The sequence below is a fragment of the Natrix helvetica genome (genome assembly GCF_964273705.1).
Source record: "Natrix helvetica genome assembly, chromosome: 2".
In the NCBI taxonomy this organism is placed as follows: Eukaryota; Metazoa; Chordata; class Lepidosauria; order Squamata; family Natricidae; genus Natrix; species Natrix helvetica.
The window spans coordinates 210,273,430-210,288,941 of NC_138552.1; the positions used below are offsets into that span (position 1 = coordinate 210,273,430).

At 41.5% G+C, this 15,512-nt stretch overlaps 1 protein-coding gene across 10 annotated transcripts in view; it reads left to right on the top strand.

The window, feature by feature from the left end:
* ARID1B (AT-rich interaction domain 1B) overlaps positions 1 to 15,512 on the top strand; it is a 425,150-nt gene that overhangs the window by 355,354 nt on the left and 54,284 nt on the right. For 6 of the 10 annotated variants that reach the window (XM_081944091.1, XM_081944094.1, XM_081944097.1 and 3 more), the window contains 2 exons: positions 260 to 587; positions 2,588 to 2,716. In XM_081944091.1, coding sequence (XP_081800217.1) covers positions 260 to 587; positions 2,588 to 2,716 — 457 coding nt within the window. The remainder of the gene's footprint in view (positions 1 to 259; positions 588 to 2,587; positions 2,717 to 15,512) is intronic. The other 4 variants (XM_081944096.1, XM_081944099.1, XM_081944100.1 and 1 more) reach the window with 1 other exon arrangement.

Consider the following 15,512-nt stretch of genomic DNA (forward strand, 5'->3'; position numbering starts at 1 on the left):
TGCTATTGCCTTTGTTCACATTTGTCTACCAGGCTTTCCATATATTTGCTATATATCCCTGTTGATGTAGGCACATACTTTTCAGAAATATAGTTCCAGCAATGCTAATGCCTGACAGATACTGAATACTAGCTAAGAATACTTGGGCATATTTTACCCTGCTTAAATAATTGTAATGCACACAGCTTTTTCCAGAGGGCTCTTTCCATAGATTCAGAACTAGTAACTTTATTTTCCTCTTCTATATTGTTTTGTTTAGGGAACTACTCCAGACAGCCAACATACTCTGGAGTGACCAACGCAAGTTACAGTGGACCAGGACCTGGTATGGGTATAAACGCCAGCAACCAGATGCATGGACAGGGTCCAGGTCAGCCTTGTGGTACCATTCCCTTGGGACGAATGCCATCAACTGCGATGCAAAGCAGACCGTTTCCTGGAAATATGAGCAGTATGACACCCAGTTCTCCGGGCATGGCTCAACAAGGAGGCCCCGGGATGGGACCACCCATGCCAACTGTGAACCGTAAGGCCCAGGAGGCAGCTGCAGCAGTGATGCAAGCTGCTGCCAACTCCGCCCAGAGCAGGTACGCTTCCAAGGGGAAGGATCTGAAAGCACTGACAATGTCCATGCTAAGTAGAACACATTTGTGTATAAAAGAAAGAGAACGGTATAGTGGGCTGAACCAAACCAAAATGACAAGGGTGAGTGTTGGAGGTTTTATAGCATGTTTTCTCTCATAGCAAAAAAATACATAGAGGCAGAAATCCCACCGTTTAAAACAAAAACTATCTGCATTTAGCCTCTGAAAGAATATATTTAAATCTATGCAAGTGGTACAATAAATTGTTGGGAAAGCTGATGAGATAAATTGTGGAAAAAAGGCAGCATTACTGGAAAGATAAGCAAGATATCTTAGGCTTTCAGAATATTTATCTGCAGCCATTGGCAAAGGAACTCAATGACAGCCAACCTTTGTAAATCAATTAGAATATCTGATTGGCATCTGCCATCCTGAGAAACAAAGTGGGTCCAGCATCTAGATTTCTATACTCAAGTTCTCCGGTCATTTTAGAATAAGGAAACGGACAAGTCATCTATTCGATTTCTAGATACAATAACTGCAGCCTCCTACCTCTGGAATAATATTTCCAGACCCTTAAACTATTGATTGAATTGAAGTTTGTTAAGATCTACAAACAATGCAAAGACTGTGTTTGCACATGCTGTCTTTCCTCCATAGGCACCTATTGCAAACACATGAATTCATGTTCTTGGTTGTATCTATTGGTTTCACTGTGTTAAAATAAGTGGAAATATCATTAAGAGAAAAATGAATTTCATGATTACTTTGCAAAACAGTGTTACTATTATATGCATCTGTATATTTAATGCATGCATATAAAACAGCATGCATATTTATAATACTTGAAAAGGTATAAACATTAGATATTATTTTTTAAAAAAAACATTCATTGCATTACATATACATTACCAGTAAGTGCTCAAAATGCAGATAATCCCATTACTACCAGAAAGGATAAGAATATTTTATTAGATTGCTTGACCTTTATTTTATTACTTTAAGAATGTATATCTTGTTTGAACTGTGAGGAATATAATTTATAAAACAGCAATTTAGTTTTTGTTAATGTATTCTCTTAATATGTAAAACCAACAGTTTCATAAAAATAACTGAAAGCCTGTGCAATTTAGCAGGCCGATGGGTTTAGTGTTGCTGTTTTTTTCTTTTTCTTTTCTTTTGCTTTGAACAATCCATATTTTTCAGAAGTGAAAACTGGGTGTAAAAACAAAAATAACTCTTAATTTTAAAAGAAGGCCATTTGCAGTAAAATCAAGTGTTGCATTTCACAGCATCAATTGTGATATAAATAATTATAATTAATGTAAGATATATGTAGCATTTAGGTTCATAAATGAGACATCTTGCAACTCCATTTTTTTAGAATTTGCTTTTCAGTTTCTATTTTCTATGATACAGTGCTTTATATATTTTTTCATCTTCTAGCAAACCCTCTTTTACTCTTTACCTTAGGAAAGGCTAAGTCATTACAATACTTTTATAGCAAAAAGGAAAACACCTGTAGCGAGTCCCAAGGGGCTTTTTCAGGAGGCATCTGGACTTCCTTGTTTTTTCTTCGAAGACGTTTCCCTTCTTATCAAAGAAGCTTCTTCAGCTCTGACATGAATGGAAGTGGGGAATGGAAGGATTTATATTCCTTGCAGAAAAATCCTTCCATTCCCCACTATCCTGTCAGAGCTGAAGAAGCTTCTTGGATGAGAAGCGAAACGTCTTCAAAGAAAAAACAAGGAAGTCCAGTTGCCTCCTGAAAAAGCACCTTTGGGACAAGCATAACCTGGATGACTGAGAATCTCAGACATCTGTCGGGAGTATGAGATGAACCCCGCCATTTAAGGCTAGGGAAGAACCACATTTTTCTACTTATTGCCAGAGTGTAAGAGAAAGCAATACGGCTGTTTTCCAAACAAGAAGAATCCTGCCATCAGGTCCAAGCTTGTGGTCCAATACAAATACAAAGAAGTTGTTCTTTTGTTCTGCTTTAGGCCACCATACATTCGGTCGCCTGCTTATCCCAGCCAGTCTGGGGCTGGCGGACGCCCCATGTTTTCTTCACAGCACCCCAACTATGGCAACGCTCAGGGTCCCATGATGCATCAGCCTGACCAGTACGGGTAGGTAGCCGTATCAACTGGACTTGCTGTGGAATCTTGACAGATTTTTTTTTCCCCTGTACTGCCATTTAGCTACCAAAAGCACCCAAGAGCAAATACAGTACTCGCATCAGAAAAGCAGTTTGGTTTTTGTTTTACTAACTGTGTCAGATATGATTTTTAAAATCTGCATGTCACCTGTACTGCATGGCTTGTGGCATGGCTTTTTCCCTTCATGCTTGAAAGGGAAGGCAAGATTCTCATCGGCTGAAAATGAATTAAATTTTGCATTTTTCTGCACCATTACCTGTCCTCCATTTTTTTTTCATTGATGTCTAGGAGCAATACCATGAAACTCTGATATTTCCATGACTGTATTGTTGATAATCATCACATTTCATTTCTCCCCTGGAGTAAAACATTCTACTTTTTGACAGGAAAAGAATATTGCAGAAGCTAAGTTAATAAAAGGCTTACGCAGAGTGCCATGATATCAACATTTAGACAGTTTATGTCAAGCAGGTGGGGAAACTTACTAATTCCTCCACCAGAGTAACTTGAATTTGCTAGCATGTATCTGAGGTAGAGAGAATTATTTTCTAATTATTATCTTATGCCATAACTTTCCTATTATAAGACTTGTGGGTTTTATTTTTGCATCACTTACTAACTTAACAATCTATAACTTCGTTTTGAAACATAAGTGTTTTACTTCATAATTAAAGGGTTGGCCACCTGGAAAAATCAATATTTTTTTTAATCCTGAGTCTGCCTACAACTCACTACCACCACCACCAAGGAAATCAAGGATTACAACTTTTTGATCTGTGAGAAGTTTATTTGCATCTGTGTCTAAATAGGCAAGATTCCTCCTTGGAGAGCCTTTGAAGCTTACTCAAAGTGGAGTGTGTTTGTGTGTGTGTGTTTACATATTCCAAAAGCTATGAAATCATTTTATAAATAAAATAGGTAAGTTTCAAGTGGGATGACCCACTTGAAAATCAGTGTTGCTGAGAAGTATAATATTCAAATCATATTTGCACTAAAACTGGGGGCATTTAAATTTCTCTAAGGGATTACAAGAAGATGCAATGTAATCCAGGCTCTTTCAAAATCCATTTAATCTCAGAAAGCAAATTTGACCTTTTTTCCCCCTTGGCAAGTCACCTTAAATAAATTTGTTAACTTACTTTAAATGGCAAGCATCAGAGAAGACTCACTTCAGAAAGTGAGGCAGAAAATCAGTGCTAGCTAACCAGAACTTGGAGGGTGAAGATTTGAGATTCAGATGGTTATATCCTTTATCTTGATATAGACGTTTCTTTTCTAATTAATATCAAAGATTTAACATACAGCATTTTTATATATAATCATCAGTCTCATTCTATTCAGTGAAGTTTACTCAGGCAAGTGCCTACAAAATTGCACTTAAAAAAACACAGTTCAGACATTTCTATGTGTTAGTAATATATTCAACATTGTACCATATTGTATTATTTCTGGGATAAGATTTAAAGGAGAATATTTGTAGCTCAGGGTTGAAATGAGGAGTCCTTGGTGCTCTTAATTTTTTTTCTTTGGATTTGGTTTGAACTCTGTGGATTTTATGCAATCAAAGCACTAAGAGTTTCTTCTCTGTACGGGTGGTTTGAAACATTATTCCAAATAAATTTGTTCTTAAATAACAGAAATAACCTTGAAAAAGCAAGGTGTCATAAAGAGTTAAATGGATTTCCTTTTTTCTTCTTCCCTCTCTGCCTCCACCCCTATAAAGACATTTAGAAGCTGTATATAATGGATAAGGAGAGTATGCTCAGATGTGACAAATCTCTGCAATTACCATGGAAGGATACAGTGAGTGCACTATAAAAATGAAGGATGACAGCAAGAAGTGAGCTTAGACTTTCTCAACTGTTTAGATACGACGAAGTAATAAAGGCAGCAAAGTTGAAATTAAAATTTTAAGGGTTTGCCAATTTTGAAAGTCTCTGGATGTGCATCAAAGTTGAGATACACTGGCTCAGATAGACATTGTTGAGTCCACACATTGTAGCTTTTAACATTTGTAAAAGAAACGTCTTTAGTTTTGTGGAGTTAATAAACTCCTTTAAACAATAGAAGACAGATCCTTGTTTCCCCCCCCCCCCCTTCCTACCACAGGATTGTTGCTGAATAGAAAGCACGGATAGCATTTATTAGTATAGATTGGCATGTTACCATGGCAAATAAATGAACACTATCTTAGGAAGAAAATATGCAATAAAACTATCAAATTATGCATAGTGGAGTACATGGATAAGGTTTATTTCTTATAATACATTGTGGATTCTGATGAAGTGCAGTGGAAAATTCAGGACAAATAAAAGAAAATAACTTTTAACACAGCCCATAATAAAATTAAAATATAGTGATGTTGACCAACTTGGACATTTCCAAAGTTGAGACTATGAATGCTATTAAACATGAACATAGTATATTATTTGCAGCATCCAAGCATCTGATTCATTACCACAGTAAACTCCTGTAAGAATTAGTTCCAAAAAAAAATTAGGTGGCTTCATTTATGATCCCAGCCACAAATCAAAAAACCATAATGTGTATTAAGATATTGTTATTAACCAGGTTGCTACAGTATATATCAGTTACAATATGAACACGATCTTTCTTGTGAATTTCATCTTTGGCATCCAGATAGTAGCTATTCAATATTGGGGGAGGGGGGGAGGAGAGGATGTGGGACTACATAGGGCCTAGGCCTTGAGACAGCACCAGCAGAAATCTAATAAAATTGAATTTTTATTTTTAAATGAACCTCTCAGGTGCTCTGCAATGACTACTAAGCAGTTTCACTGTCAGAAAGGGACAGTCTTTTTCTGGTGCCATTCATGCTTCATCTAGGTTGCAGTTAAAGTTTGATTTAGGTGTTTCCTAAAGTCATGGCAACAGAGGGTGAGAAGCCATGGTTGTTTGTGTGATTGTCCAGACCCTTGTATTGCTGTTAAAAAAATAAGTACTGAAGTCCTTAGGAAGCTGGGGTAAGACATGTTCCTCTCCTTGCAAGACATTTCTAGGGGCCTTGTTGGAGTTGGGCTGCTTTTGCTACTACCTGCAGCTGCTTGTCCCACAGAGTGCTTCTAGGAAGATTCCTATTTAGAAATTGACAGGGCTCCCTTGGGGAAAGAAGACATGAACATCTGTGCTCAAGCAAGAGAACTAGGCCCTTCTCTGTTGCCTGAGCATCAAATTTCATTGTAACCTGAACATGTATCATGCTGATCACCCATGATTTTTTCTTGTACATCACATATCACTGTCACACATATGCCTGCTGCATTCTCAGGCTTCTGTTCTATGCATGCCAACTTGGGGTTGAGATATGATGACATGTTACATCAGGCAAAGAAAGCATGTAAGGCATTTTGAGGAAATAATGATTTATTTTATCGTGCCAATAGCCAGTGTCTCAGACAAGGAGAAACAGGAATGTAATCACTTTTGTTCAGCCTCATGGCTTTATGGTAGTGAGGTGGTGATATAGCAAATCTGTGTTTTGCAAGGTGATGCTGAAATTTAAATAATATATTTGGATATATGCTCTTTCTCAAATAATATGTTTGAATATATTATATAATATAGCTCTTTTTTTCTTATATACATTTCTGTAAATGCAAATGAATGTATTGTTTTTAGTATGAATGAGTTCAGAATACAAATTATCTATGTACAGTATAAACTTAAATAACAGACCCTCTGTGTGGGCGGGGTCAGAGAGAGAGGGAGCATGCATGTGTGAACACACATGCTATGTATACACATACACTCACACACACAAATATCTCTTTACAAATAACTGGGTCCTCTATCAGCATTATCTGGTGCTGTGTTTCTGTTTGTAATTCATATTTCATATTGCTGTTGCTAGCAAAGCACTTTTTCACATTTCTCCAGAGTCCTGAGCATGTAAGACTGCTGATGGCCCAATAGCCATTGGCAAGGAAATATTGTTAATAGACATAATACATTTACATGTCAAAGAGAAGAAATAGGGCAAAAAGTTTTAGAAAGCAATATGCTTGTGTTGAATTTGATAAGGCTATGATTTTCCCTCTACTGAATATATACATTTACACAAAACTCTGGCTGAAGCAATCCATTTCATCTTGATGCTTGATTTGAGATTACAATTTTAAAAACAACTCATAGCATGCACGTTTCATACAGCAAAAGAAGTTAAAAGCAGTGGAATGAATTTATACAAAATCTGCAGTTGCTGTATGTTTTTAGTTTCTGCACTAGTTCAATATGAAGTTTATTTTCCAATTTTCTCCATAAGAAGTTTACTGTTCCCAGCGTATTTGTCCCAATGTCTGTATAGTAAGCAAAATTATTTATAGATGCAGAACTGGAGAATGAATTCCATATTAAACCAATCTCTGTCCTGATTTATATTAATAACTTAGTGATTTTTTTGATCAAGAAGAACTTCTAGTAGTTTAGCACTTCATAGTTGTTATAGTTAATTTTGAATTCAGTTTTTATTGACTGATAACTGGGTGGATGCAAGGCTTATCAAATTGGGCAAGACATGGAATTGGTTAGATTTATGTTAAAGAAGACACAAATTTGAAAGTAATGCTGGTAGGTGAGAAAATAGGCTGAAAACAACAATAAAATTTAATGAAAATCTGGAATTGTTTATCACATGTACTGATATACAATAAGAGATATCTAGCTTGGCAGTAATCTTTGTGATAGAGATTTTGGAATAAAAGCTATTCCAAGCTAATTATGAATGGGTTTTGCTTCATCAGCAAAAATATATTTTCTAAATTACAGGAAAATTTGTTTTACATTATTCCGCCATTATTGGTAAGTTTTTTCCCCATTTTGTGTCCAGTTCTATAGATTTATTTTAAAGAGAATTGAGACAAGCTAGAACAGATTCAGAGAATAACAGGAAAGAAAATAGACTTCTAGAAGCCGTGTTCCTTGATAAGTAACTGGGAATATTTAATTTTGAGAAGACTGGAATGATATACACTAGTACTTTACAGGTACCTGAAAATATGTCAGAAGAAAACCAGGACCTGATCTTTATTATCTTATCATGTGCAGAGCATATTATGGAATAATGAATGTAAGTTATCTGGAGGCAGAGTTTGATTAAATATCAGTATGGATTTCCTAAATGTGAAAGCAATTTAAAATAGAATTAATACTTCAGAAAGGTGGAACTCACCTGTATTATGCTCAAGTAGAATCTGGACAGCAGTTCATCATTGATGTTTTTAACTGCATAAAAAAGTGGCTGGACGCAGTAAACTAAATGGCTCTTTCCAACTAGTTTTTGTATGATTGTGGCATCCTAATTTCTGTAATACTAAAGTAAGTCTTTCTGTGCACAGGAACCTGTTCCTGCAGTTCCCAAAGTTGAGATTTCTAATGGACCTCAGTATATAAAATTATAATTCTTCTCATTGGTATTACTTGATTGTCTAAGCAATAACTTGCAGTAAAAGCAGCTGTATTTTGGCTTCCAAAAATAATCCCCTTGAAAACTCAGTTGGATAACATAGAGTGTGCTTCTTGGCCTAAATTACTGTATGGCATTAGTATGAGCTGTTAAACAGCTGCTGCTCTCTGCCTCAGTCCTGGCTTCAGTTCATTAATGGAGGAATTGATTCCTGCTGTTGAGTGGCTCTCAAAATATGTACATGCTTGTTCCTATTTGGTTTTCTAACAGATGTACAAGTGCATTTTTAAACAAAAGAGAGAGAAAGAGAGAGGAGGGTGGCCCAGCATTTCTTTTCACCTTTTCCTTTCATTTTTAATAGGAGTATCTGCATTGTTTTATATTATGTATTATATATGTTATAAATTACACACAGCACTATTATCTTTTATTTGGGTCTTTTAGGAAATAGTTAAGTCTCCTAGGCAAATTTTAAATGTGTAGGTCAAATAAATGACTTTTACATATCATCGTAATTTTATTTATGATTTGAGGCCGCCCAACTTCTGAACAGCTCTGGCCAGCCCCAGGCCAAGCAAGAAGGCTAACTCAGTATCACACATAGAGAGACACAACCCATAGGGGCTCCACAACCATCCTATCCCAAGGTCTGGATGAACCATGTTTTTAATAGTTTCAGAAAATCATTAAGGCAAGAGGAATATAGCTCTCTGGTGGAATGTTATACCAGAATGCAGATACCATAACCAATTAAATGACATCCCTGTAAAAAATGGTTATCAAGAAAATACAAAAAGATTCTTTGCTCACAGGTTAAAGTAAGAAAGGACCTTATTCCAAGGATACTGTTTTTTGTTCTCTGTGTAACTGTTGTACTATATCAAAAATCACATAATTTCATAAAGTGATTGCAGAAGCAACATGGATTAAACGAATATCATTCCAGGAATGTTTTTACCAAAATAATTGATTTGTTTTTGCTTTCTATGTTGACATAGAAACTCAATTCCGTGTTTGTCAGTTATGCATTTGTATACCTCATAAACAAATGTTGTTTTGGTTTAGTTTGCTTTCTCAGAATCACAGTATAAATTCACAAATCTAGTAAAATCTTCAAATCTAAGACATTTTGCTTATAATTTGCTTTCAGAAATACACACATACACAGACAATTTTACAGTTTACTTAGTACAAATTTATTAAGAAAAGGACATGTTATTTATGTAATGTATAGTAATATCCACATAACAGCAAATTAGTCTACAATTTGACTTTAGGAAACCTAATTTTGCAGGGGGTAGAGGGAATCTCTATTTATCCATTAAGCTATTATTCGTAATTCACAGGGTTGATTGACAAGTCAGTGTACTTTTATACCAACCAATAACTAGTGTTCAGTCAGTGAAACATTTTCTTAAGTAGAAAGATATAAACCATAGCAAACATAAAACCTAAACAGAGAATATTGCAGCAAATAAGATCAAAAAGAAGGGCACTAGTACGAACAGTTATCAGTAAACTATTTATATTTTAAAATATGGGGGAAACATTCTTTATATCTCTAGGGGAAAGTATTATAATATCTTAATCTGGTGCAGAAAATACTGCAAGGTAAGCATTAAGGGAGCTCTTCGAAGAGCGCATTCTACAGATAGGACATAACTATAGGTAGTCCTCAATTTATGATCATAAAAGGGATAGGATCATTTTCCATTAAGCAGTATGGTCATTAAGTGAGACTTCACATGACTACACATTAATTTGCTATCTTTTTTTGCTGCAGTTGGTAAGCAAGATATCATGTGATTGCAATTTGCAGCCTTCCTTGCTGACTTTCCCAGTGTCATGGTAAAATCAGGTTCCGCTGGGTTCTGCACCCTAATGATTTCATAGCCACTGAATGGACTCTCAGGTCTCTCCTGGGCCAATACTGATCCTTCTTTAGTTAACATAGGTGCCAAGAAGCAGGGCAAACGCTCCCAGCCTGAGAAAATAAACGTCTCGCAAGCAGCAGAAAGATGCTGACTCTGCAAGCAATACATCATTATTTTTTATTTTATTATTTATTTTATTTCTTGGATTTCTAGACCGCCCCCTCTCCCAAAAAGGGACTCGGGCGGTGTACAGTCAATGCAGATAAAAATACAATCATAAAACAATTAAATACATTTGGATGGAGGAGATAGGCTGTACAAGAAATAAATATATTCTAAAACCCTAAAAACATCCCCAATTAAAAACCCAAACCCAATTAAAATAAATCCCCGGGAGGTAAAACTAAGAAAGTGCCAGGCCAGCTGATTGAAATAGGTGAGTCTTTAACTTTTGACGGAAGGAACGGAGGTCGGTGGTGGTTCGAATGTCGGGGGGGGAGGTCATTCCAGAGGGTTGGGCCCATCACAGAGAAGGACCTACTCCTAGGTGTCGCCCGCTGACACTGCCTAGCGGACGGCACCAGGAGGAGTCCCTCCCTGTGTGAGCGAATAGGTCGCAGGGACGTGTGTGGTAGGATGCGATCCTGCAGATATCTAGGTCCTATGCCATGGAGCGCTTTAAAGATGGTGATCAATACCTTGAAACGCACCCGAAAGGCCACAGGTAGCCAGTGCAGCTCGCGCAGGAGCGGTGTTACGTGGGAGTAACGCGTACTCCCCATGATAACCCGCGCGGCTGCGTTCTGAACTAGCTGCAGTCTCCGGATGCGTCCCAAGGGAAGCCCCATGTAGAGGGCATTGCAGTAGTCCAGGCGAGACGTCACCAGCGCATGAGTGACCGTGCGCAGGGCACTCCGATCCAGTAGGGGGCGCAATTGGCGCACCAGGCGAACCTGGTGGAACGCCCCCCTTGCCATGGCTGCCACATGGTCCTCCAGTGACAGCTGGGCATCAAGGAGGACGCCCAAATTGCGCGCCCGCTCCACAGGGGACAGTTGTTCGCCCCCTATGGCCAGCGATGGTGTCAGCTGGCTGAACCGAGGTGCCGGTACCCATAGCCACTCGGTCTTGGAGGGGTTGAGTTTGAGTCTGTTGTCCCCCATCCAGACCCCGACGGCTTCCAAACACCGGGACATCACTTCGATAGCCTCGTTGGGGTGGTTTGGGGTTGAAATGTACAGCTGAGTGTCATCAGCGTACAGGTGGTACTCAACCCCAAAGCCACGGATGATCTCACCCAGTGGCTTCACATATGCGTTGAACAGGAGAGGCGAGAGGACCGACCCCTGCGGCACCCCACAAGTGAGTGGCCTCAGGGACGACCTCTGCCCCCCTGTCAACACACATTGCTTCCGGTCGGAGAGGTAGGAGCCAAACCACCGCAGAACGGTGCCTCCGACTCCCATCCCCTCCAACCGGCGCAATAGGATACCATGGTCGATGGTATCAAAAGCCGCTGAGAGGTCTAATAGGACCAGGATAGAGGAACAACCCCTATCTCTGGCCCTCCAGAGATCATCAACCAACGCGACCAAGGCTGTCTCAGTGCTGTGCCCGGGTCGGAAGCCGGACTGGCGTGGGCCTAGATAGTCGGATTCGTCCAGGTGTCGTGGAAACTGCTGCGCCACCACATTCTCAACAACCTTCGCCAAGAAGGGGAGGTTGGAGACTGGACGGTAATTAGCTAGCTCCATTGGGTCGAGCGAAGGTCTCTTGAGCAAGGGTCTCACCACCGCCTCTTTCAAGGCGGTTGGTAAGTAACCCTCACCCAATGAGGCGTTCACCAGGCCCAGAAGCCAGCCTCGTGTCACCTCCCAAGCTGCCAGTACCAGCCAGGAGGGGCATGGGTCCATTGAACATGTGGTGGGTCGTAGCTGTCCACGCAACCTGTCCAAATCCTTATTGGCAACCATTGAGCAGGGAATGCTTCAGCTGCGTATGCTCGCCAGGAAAGGATATAATCCGCACAGAGAGTACCTTCCATTCCTGGAAGCATCTTCAGCATCTGACTTTCTGATTCATGAATTCCTATTCTTGGTGCTTTCATTTTGACATTGGTTTATTACTGACCAAGTTTTTGATTCATCTTTTACTACTTACTATGGAACTGGAAGGTATTAGATGGTTCCGCCCCAAGCGCCTGATGGAACCAGACAGGTTCCAGACGGAACTTGGGCCACCTCCTGTGGACCTGACCCGCCCCCGAGTGGAGGACCTGGTAGACGCATGGAATAGTGCGACTACCGGGGCCCTAGACCGGGTGGCGCCTTTGCGGCCTCTCCTGCGGCGACGAACCACCCTGGCACCTTGGTTTACCGAGGAGCTAAGGGTGATGAAACGCCACAAGAGACGCCTAGAGAGTCGTTGGAGATCCTCCCGTTCCGAATTTGACCGAGCACAGGCACGAGCCTATTTGAAGACGTACCTCGTGGCATTAAGAGCGGCCAAACGTCAACATTGTGCCGCTCTTATTGCGTCTGCAGATAACCGCCCTGCCGCCCTGTTTCGGGTGACCCGCTCCCTCTTGTTTGAGAGACCACGGGAAGCCCCATTACAGGGCAGAGCAGAGGAGTTTGGGAAATATCTACAGGACAAAGTCGCTCAAATCCGGATGGGATGGGCCCCTTTCAGTGGTTCAGTAGAGACGCCCGTGGCGAGTCTTGAGGGACCGCTTTGGGAGGAGTTTGACTCGGTTGCCATCGAGGATTTGGACAGGTTGCGTGGACGTCTGCGACCCACCACATGTTTATTGGACCCGTGTCCCTCCTGGCTTGTACTGGCATCCTGGGAGGTTACGCGCGACTGGCTCCTGGGCCTGGTGAACGCCTCGTTGGGTGAGGGGTCTCTACCGGCCGCCTTGAAAGAGGCGGTGGTGAGGCCCCTGCTCAAGAAGCCTTCCCTGGACCCAATGGACCTAGTCAATTATCGTCCAGTCTCCAACCTTCCTTTTTTAGCGAAGGTTGTAGAGAGTGTGGTGGCACAGCAGTTCCCACGTCACCTGGAGGAAAATGATTATCTAGACCCGCGCCAGTCCGGCTTCCGACCCGGGCACAGCACGGAGACGGCCTTGGTCGCATTGGTTGATGATCTCTGGAGGGCCAGAGATAGGGGTTGTTCCTCTATCCTGGTCCTATTAGATCTCTCGGCGGCGTTCGATACCATCGACCATGGTATCCTGTTGCACCGGCTAGAGGGGCTGGGAGTCAGGGGCACCGTTTTACGGTGGTTTGGCTCCTACCTCTCTGATCGGACGCAACGTGTGTTGGCAGGGGAGCAGAGTTCGACCCGGAGGCCACTCACATGTGGAGTGCCACAGGGATCGGTGCTCTCGCCTCTCCTGTTCAACACATATATGAAACCGCTGGGCGAGATCATCCGTGGTTTTGGGGTGGGATATCATCTGTATGCTGATGATACTCAGCTATACATTTCCACCCCGAACCACCCCAATGAGGCCGTCGAAATGATGTCCCGGTGTCTGGAGGCCGTACGGGTCTGGATGGATGGCAACCGACTAAAACTCAACCCTTCCAAGACGGAGTGGCTGTGGCTTCCGGCCTCCCGGTTCAACCAGGTGCTTCCATCTCTGGCCATCGGGGGCGTCCAACTAGCCCCCATGGAACAGGTGCGCAATTTGGGCGTCCTCCTAGATGCCCGGCTGTCCATGGATGACCATGTAACAGCCGTGGCAAGGGGGGCGTTCCATCAGGTCCGCCTGATGCGCCAATTGCGCCCCTTATTGGACCGGGATGCCCTACGCACAGTCACCCATGTGCTAGTGACGTCTCGCCTGGATTACTGCAATGCTCTCTACATGGGGCTTCCCTTGAGATGCACTCGGAGACTACAGTTGGTCCAGAACGCGGCCGCGCGGGTGATTATGGGGAGGACTAGATACTCCCCTGTAACACCTCTCCTGCGCGAGCTGCACTGGCTTCTTGTGGTCTACCGAGTGCGTTTCAAGGTTTTGATTATGATCTTTAAAGCGCTTCATGGCACAGGGCCTAGTTACATGCAGGATCGCATCCTGCCCCACACATCCCTACGACCAATTCGCTCACACAGAGAGGGACTTCTCCGGGTGCCGTCCGCCAAACAGTGCCGGGGGGCGACACCCAGGAGCAGAGCCTTCTCTGTGATGGGCCCAGCCCTGTGGAATGACCTCCCCCGTGACATCAGGATTACTTCCGATCTCCGCTCCTTCCGTGTACAGCTGAAGACCCACCTCTTTCAATTATCTGGCCTGGCTCAATCGCAATCGTAATCTCTCTTATTCCTCCTAACTGTTTTTTAAATTGTCTTTTAAATGTCAAATTTTTAACTGCATATTGGGTTTCCTACAATTGGGGTATTTTAATGCTGATTTTTAACTGTCTAAATGATGTAATTTGTTACCTCCTCCGTGTATGTGTGTTTTGTATGTATGTACGTTTATGTGTTTTGATACATCTTCTATGTTCTATATGCTCCATTGTACGCCGCCCCGAGTCCTACTTGGAAAGGGAGCGGCTAATAAATTCAAATTATTATTAATTATTAATTATTATTATTACTTTTCAAGTTATACTGTGGTATTAGATTACTAGATCTACTGGATTACATCTTCTCCTCATCCTCTAGTAAGGTATTGTTCTCCTGCTCCTGCAATTCTTCTTTTGTCCAACATATGTCTATTTGCTAATGCCTCTCCAAACAAACATTCCTGGTGTTTTTATCAGTCTCACTGCAAACGTATTACTCCTAAACACAATGTATATATGTGTATTCCTACCCGACACCTCTGCAAGTCTCACACACCCATCCCAGGGGCTCACATCTCATGTGATCTTCACCTGCTTATTGCCTGAGCATTTTCTCCCTTCACTGAAACCAGGACATAAAATCCATTGACTGCTTGTTGAAAGCCATCTGGGAAGCCCAGAAATTGTGATCCTGTGTCTGCAGGAGGCTGCAAGTGTTATAAATGTTGCCAAGGGCCCAAATTGCAATCATGTGACCATGGGGGTGGTGCATTGGTTGTCACATTGAGAACAAGTCATCAGTCATTTTTTCAGTGCCTTCGTCACTATGAACTACCATTAAATGAGTTTTTGGTTGTAAGTTGAGGACTGCTAGTGGTAAACATTCCCCTTCCCACTTGGCCTGATTATGTGGGGATATCTTAAGCATTTCAAGTAAAACTGAAGGTGTTCCATCAGAGAGCCTGTCCCAACCCTTTGGGGCTTTGTAAGCTAATACTGTCTCTTTGAATTAAGCTCAGAAATGGACTAGCAGCCGGTGCAGTTGTCAGTGTTCTCATTTAATATGATTGCATCTGCCAATTACAGTTAACAGTGTAGTTGGGAAAGGCAGTCCCTCTTACAAGGAGCTTAGCTTGCAAAGTTATATTTATCTGGGTGGTTATAATTGT